The sequence below is a fragment of the Zingiber officinale genome, chromosome 7B (assembly GCF_018446385.1).
Source record: "Zingiber officinale cultivar Zhangliang chromosome 7B, Zo_v1.1, whole genome shotgun sequence".
Taxonomy (NCBI): domain Eukaryota; kingdom Viridiplantae; phylum Streptophyta; class Magnoliopsida; order Zingiberales; family Zingiberaceae; genus Zingiber; species Zingiber officinale.
In genome coordinates, this window is record NC_055999.1 from 26,498,451 (window position 1) to 26,505,723 (window position 7,273).

The 7,273-nt window shown below is 40.4% G+C and overlaps 1 protein-coding gene across 1 annotated transcript; it reads left to right on the forward strand.

Annotated features, from left to right (window-relative positions):
* The first annotated feature begins 5,420 nt into the window (after positions 1-5,420).
* Positions 5,421-6,835, forward strand: LOC122004268. The gene is made up of 5 exons (XM_042559183.1): positions 5,421-5,547; positions 6,016-6,031; positions 6,135-6,414; positions 6,469-6,682; positions 6,750-6,835. The coding sequence occupies exons 1-5, from the start codon at positions 5,421-5,423 to the stop codon at positions 6,833-6,835; spliced, it is 723 nt and encodes a 240-aa protein (XP_042415117.1).
* Positions 6,836-7,273: the final 438 nt, after the last annotated feature.

Genomic DNA, 7,273 nt, shown 5'->3' on the forward strand with positions numbered 1-7,273 from the left:
TTCCAATGTCCAATGTTCTTTCCTTGAACATTCTCTGGACATTCTCCCCTTAGGTTAACCTGATAACCTAACTTGGGTTCTCCAATAATTCTCCCCCTTTTTGACACACATCAAAAAGAATTCTAATGTTCTTCCTCAAACATTCCTTGACATTCTTTCCCTAGCTTGGGTTCTCCAATTATTCTCCAATCAACACTCTCCCCTTTTTGGCACACATCAAAAAGAAAAAGGAGGGTATCAAGGTCAAAAGTTTCTTCCTAATGGAAGTCCCATACCTTTCATTGAAACTCTTAATTTCCCCCTTGACACTAAACTCAACAATCAACTTAATGATAGTCCCATATCACTAATCCTCAAAAGTCTTAAGGAGTAAAAACTCCCCCTAAAAGTCAACTCCCCCTTGACAATTAGGTAAAACTCCCCCTAAAGGTCAACTCCCCCTTGACCATTGCACCAACAATGTCTTTGTGAGTTCCAAACCTTTAAAAATCCACAAAACCCAACTTCTAGCTGAACTTTCAGACAACAGACTGAAATCAGCATTTGGCACGCCCTGATCAGTCACCAGACCGATCAGGGATTCCCTGGATCGGTCACAGTGACCGATCCAGCATCCCTTGGACCGATCAGGCAACCTCCTGATCGGTCCACAAGTCTGATATCAGATTTCTGATTTCTTCTCCCGAAATTCAGAAACCTCTAGAAAATCACAGAAAATTTCAAAAATTGTAAAATTTTGAGGATACATTCCTCATAACATACATTATCATGGAAAAATAATTTTCGATGAAAATAACTTCCATTTTCAAATCTTGATACAAAGTTCAAAAACTTTGAAATAGTTCAAGTTTAACTCAACTTTGTATCACAATGTCCAATGATGAATGCAATCACTAAGATAGGCTTCATCAAGGTTTTCCAAATCAATTTCAAAATGAATTTAAACCTTTTAATTTAGGACCATAATCTTAGGGCTAAATGTACATGACTTGTACACAAGCTTTCTCTATGATCCTCCATTTCTTGAATTAGGCTCATCTAGGTACAAGAACTATGCACCTTGATCCTAATTCATGATCCTAATATCTCACACACATCTAAAGTGTATCAAACACATCCATGGCAATTTTGATGTGAGATATGGGTTTAGGTATCTTAGACTAAGGTCTCATGCATTTTCTAAACACAAATTTGATCTCAATATCAAAATGTGTTTTTCATCCTTAAATCAATTCAATTGATTATTAATGCAAGAGATGATGACATGGCATAAAATGGTATCATAAATGACGACATGTGCCAATGTCATGATGTCATGGCATAAAGTTTGAAACTTAAATAAACATGACATAAAAACTAACCTAAGCATTATCATGACATTTCAAATGATAATAAAACTAAACATGATGTCATGACATGTGAGGGCAAATAATCATGGCAAGATTTAGCATGAATAAGACATACCTAGATTACCTATCTAAGTATCCTTAGCCTTAGCTAATACTTAAGATTTAACCCTCGATTGCCCTAATATGCCAAAATCCTAATTTTGACACTTCTTGAACTCTAGATTCATCCATGCCACTTAAAGATCAAATTTATCCTCAAATCTTGGCATGTTTCATTTTTCCTCAAGAGTTCTCTAGATTTTCCCAAATTGTGCCAATTGAAATTAACATCATCATTTTCCATGATGGCACATTTTACTCTTCCAAGGAGTAAATATTCCATTTCATTTTCAAAGGTTCCCAAAAACCTTGAAAATGCTCCTTGAGCGTCAATTTCCTCAAAGTTGGGTTAACTACCCTTCTAAACGGAGTTGACACTCTCTAACCCATTTATGGGGTAGAGAAGATGCTCCTAGGAACCCAATACCTATTTGAGCTCATTGGGTTCACTAAATATTCACTAGGGATAACTTCCCTAGCAACCCTCCTAATGACCCTCTTAGGCTTTAAAGCCTTGGTCATTTGGGACTCATCAAGATCAACTCTAGGGGTGACTCCCCTTGTGACCTTGGTGATGGTCTTCCTAGCCCTAGATTTTGTTCCATAATCGAATGGAACATTATGATAAGTGGGCTTGACCACTTGGGACTTAGGTTTGTGACCCAAACCTTTCTTGTCCTTGGACATTGGTTTTTTACCCTTAAACCCTAGAGATGACTTCTCCAAGTTCTTAAGAGCCTTTTCCAAAGTATCAAGTCTTGACCTCAAGACTTGATTCTCCTTCTCTAATACCTCAAGTTTTAATTTGTCATTGTTCTTTGAGGCATTCCTAGGCATATGTCTAGTTGATTTGAGATTCCTACCTAGGTTTTCCTTAGCCTTAGATAAGTTAATTCTAGGGTTGGCTTTCCTAGTGTTATCCTTATCTAGGCTTACATGTTTGGCTCCTAAGCACATATATTGATTCCTAAGATTATCATGCTTATCATTCTTGACAATTGCAATAAAACTACTAGCATGAGTCTTATTATTATTGCAAGAATGTGCCTTAAATGTTACCTTAGGGTTTGTCTTAGCTCCCCCTATCGACGTGCTCTGTCTCTTGTCCTTGTGAGATTTCCTCCCCCTTGGACATTGACTCTGATAATGTCCCCTTCGCTTGCATTGAAAGCACACCACGTGCTCTTTGCCTTTGCGTATCGGGACTCCGGCTTTCTTGACCTTTGGCGCCGGTGGAGCCTTCCTAACTCTCTTTGGACACTTACTCTTGTAGTGCCCAAATTCCCTACACTCAAAGCACATTATGTGTAATTTGCTAGAAATTAAAATGCTTGAGTTACCTAGGTTTGAGGATGAATGAACGCTCTCTCCTTCATCCCTTCCGGAGGTAGAAACTTCTTCTTCTTCTTCCGAACTTGAAGAAGAACTCTCCTCTTCTTCTTTAGATGTTGAGTGGCCCTCAACTTCTAAATCCATTCCTCCATGATGTGAACTCCTTGGCTCACTTGACTCCTCTTCATGACTTGAAGTGGAGTTCTCCTCATGGAACTTTGCCAAGTTATTCCACAATTCCTTGGCGTTGTTGTACCTATCTATCTTGCACAAAACATTATTAGGTAAAGCAAATTCAATAATTTTTGTTACCTCATCATTGATTTCGGATTGTCAAATTTGCTCTTTCGTCCACTCCTTCTTCTTGATAGGTTTTCCTTCCTCATCCATCGGAGGGAAAAACCCTTCTTGTACACAAAACCAATTTAACATATTAGTCCTAAGAAAATACATCATCCTTACCTTCCAATATGTGAAATTGTCGTGAGACTCGTAGAAGGGTTGAATCGTGACATCTTCTCCATAGAGATCCATCTCTAGCTTTGCTCCCACGGGTGTTGATCCGATGAAGAGCGACCTTGCTATGATACCACTTGTTAGGATCCTTCGTACGTGGCTAGAGAGGGGGGGTGTGAATAGCCGACCCCAAATCGTCGTTTCTTTCTACAAAACGTGTTAGCGCAGCGAAAAATACAAAGAAACGAAAGAGAAGAAAACCAAACCTTAACACAAGGATGTAACGAGGTTCGGAGATTAGGGCTCCTACTCCTCGGCGTGTCCGTAAGGTGGACGAGTCCAGTCAATCCGTCGGTGGATGAGTCCCCGGAGAACCGGCTAATACAATATACTCCTTGTGGGTGGAGAAACCTCGCCACAAACGTTTGCAACAGCAAACAAAGAGTACAAGAACAGTAAGAAAAGCAATACAATATGAATACAATAGCACTCTACCAATTGCTTGCTTTCTTGTCGACTGGAGGTGAAGCAGCAACTTCACAACCCAAACGCAGCAGCAAGTCGACGACTGGAAGCTCACGCGAAGCTTCGGAGGCGTGCTCAATCGAAGCTCAATTGAAGCAGAGAAGAAAAGAAGAAGGAGATATTGCAGCAGCAGCTCTCGACCCCTTTATACTGCGAAGAAGACAATGAAGAAACTAGCCGTTGCAACGCAACGGTTAGAACTGACCGATCAAAGCCACCGATCGGGCTTGCTCGATCAGGGGGACCGATCAGCCCTCGTGCTGATCGGTCCCGAGCGATCCAGCTCTCACCATGGCGCACTTCTCTGATCGGTCGTGGAGACCGATTAGGCATACTGATCGGTCCCGGACCGATCAGAGCTTTCGTCACTGATCGTCGCTGATCGGTTCAGGACCGATCAGAACTCCACAAGATGCTCGAGTGGAATCGATCGGTCACTGCACCGATCAGAAACATCGAGCCACCGATCGGTCTGCAGACCGATCCAACTCCTAGGTTTAGAGTGTCCTCTCTAACCTAGTTCGGAGAACGAGCTACCGAGCCCTCTCCGACTCCATATGCCAAGCTTCACTCAGTTGGACTTCTCAACACCAGATGTCCGATCACCCTTGATCTATCTGGATTTTCCCTCGCCCGGCTTCACTCACCAGGACTTTCCACCTGGCTTCACTCACCAGGATTTTCACACTGCCTAACATCCCAGTTAGGACTTTCTCACTGCCTGGCTTCACTCACCAGGACTTTCCAACTGCCTAACATCCCAGTTAGGACTTTCCCTCGTGCTAAGCTCCCTGCTTGGACTTCTCCGTGCCAAGTCTCCATACTTAGACTTTTCCAGTGTCAAGTCTTCATACTTGGACTTTTCCCGTGCCAAGTCTCCACACTTGGACTTCTCGCGTGCCAAGCTCCCTGCTTGGACTTTTCCAGTGCCAAGTCTCCATACTTGGACTTTTCGCGTGCCAAGCTCCCTGCTTGGACTTTTCCCGAATCAGGTCAACCAGGTCAACCTTGACCTAAGGTTGCACCTACAATCTCCCAAACACCTATTCTTGTCAAACATCAAGAATAGAACTCTCTCACGAGTGTCAAACATCAACATGCAACTCAACTAGGTTAACCTTGACCTAAGGTTGCACCGACAATCTTCCCAAGTCAAACATCAAAATACAACTCGAGTCAAGTCACCTCGAGTCGGGTCAACCAGGTCAACCTTGACCTAAGGTTGCACCAACAAATTGCTATTCCATTGACTCAGTTACTACATAAGGATGTGACTTTCCATTTTGATCAGATGTGCTGAGAGGCTTTTGAGGAGCTGAAAGAAGCTCTTGTTACGACACCCATCCTTAGACCATCAGATTGGACCCTTCCTTTTGAGTTGATGTGTGATGCTTCAATTATACAGTGGGAGACTTACTCGGAGAGTAGATGGAGCATAACATGCTATATGTTATGCTTCGAGAATGTTGGATGTTGCACAAGCAAATTATACCACCACGGAGAAGGAGCATTGTTTTTAATTTAGATAAATTTAGATCTTATTTATTATGTTCTCACATGGTTATTTTTTCTGTTCATGAAGCATTGAAATACCTCCTCAAGAAACCGGATGTAAAACCTAGGTTGATTAGATGGATACTTCTTCTCCGAGAATTCGACATGGAGATACACGGTAGGAGTGGAAGAGAGAACCTAGTGGCAGATCACCTGAGCAGGATTGAGGGAGAATTTGACCACACGGCTATTGTTGATGAATTTCCAAATGAGCACCTCTTTCAGATGCATGGTGAGTCACCATGGTATGCAAATCTAGTTAACTTTATAGTAGCACATGTTTTCCCCATACAATTTTCAAAAACTCAAAAAGATAAATTAAAAAGTGATGCAAAATTTTGTGTAGGATAATCCTTATTTGTGGAAATTTTTAGTGATCAGATCATTAGGAGATGCATTCCTGATTATGAGTTCTATTATGTGCTTACTTTTTGCCATTCATTAGCGTGTGGTGGGCATTTTGGAGCCCAGAGGACTACTAGAAAGGTGCTAGAGTGTGGATTATATTGGCCCACCCTGTTTCCCAATGCATATGCTTTTTCTAAATCATGTAATAGGTGTTAGCGAACTAACAACATAGGCCCTAGGAATGAAATGCCCCAACAAACTATGTTGTTTCATGAAATTTTTTATGTTTAGGGAATTGATTTTATGGGCCCATTTCCTGTCTCTTTTAGATTTGTGTATATTTTATTGACAGTTGATTATGTTTCTAAGTGAGTGGAGGTCATTCCCACTAGGACTAATGATTCTTCAGTTGTTGTTAGTTTTGTCAGAATCAATTGTTGTTAGTTTTGTCAGGTCACACATATTTTGCAGGTTTAGAGTACTCAAGGCGATCATCAGTAATCAAGGGTCTCATTTTTATAACAGGCACATGAAAGCTTTGCTAAGTAAGTACGGGGTTGCACATATGGTTTCTACTCCCTATCACTATCAGACAAATAGGCAAATTGAAGTGTCTAATAGGGAAGTTAAAGCAATTCTTGAAAAGACTGTGGGACCTGAAAGAAAGGATTGGAGCAAAAGACTTGATGATGCATTATGGGCTTACAGAACTGCTTTCAAGATCCCTATAGGAATGTCTCCATATAGGATTGTATAAGGAAAAGCTTGTCATCTTCCAGTGGAGATTGAACATAGGGCTTATTAGGCAGTTAAAGCATGTAACTTTGATGCTAGCACAGCTGGAGAGGAAAGGAAATTGCAACTTCAAGAACTTGAGGAGATTAGACTGAAGGCATATGAGAACTCACGGATTTACAAGGAAAAGACTAAGAACTTTCGTGACAAATACATTGTGGTAAAAGAGTTCAAACTTGGTGAAAAAGTGCTTCTGTATAAGTCACGTCTCAAATTGATTAAGGGTAAGTTGAGATCCAAATGGGAGAGACATTTTTGTGTTACTAATGTTTTTCCCTATGGTGTGAATAGAGATACAAGAAGCTGCTACTGGTCAAATATTCAAAATGAATGGGCACCGACTCAAGAAATTTTATGAGGAAGTTAATGTGCTATAGGTGGATAGATTGGACCACATTGATGTCATTTACCCAACTTGAAGGGGAGTTTGTTTCATCTCACACTCACTTTTCATTTGTATATATCATTTCCTTTACTTTATTACAAGAATAACTCTTTAGTTTTTATTAGTAATCTTTTTGCTTACGATAATGTTGAATTCGGTTTTTGTAAATAACATTTCTTTTTGCTTGATCATTTCAGTTTGTAAATAAATTTTTAGTTTTTGGAATAAATTGTACCCCTTGCCATTTCTTAATATCAATTTGGAGATGTTGAAAGCTAGTTAAGTTGGATGGTTGAGTTTAGGGACTTAAATGCCTTGAATGGTCTCTTGGATTACATAAGGTTGCTATTTAGTGATGGATTCCATATTGATTAATTGAGATGATAATGTTTACATACCTAGTGAAGATTAAGCCTAATTGAGTGATACT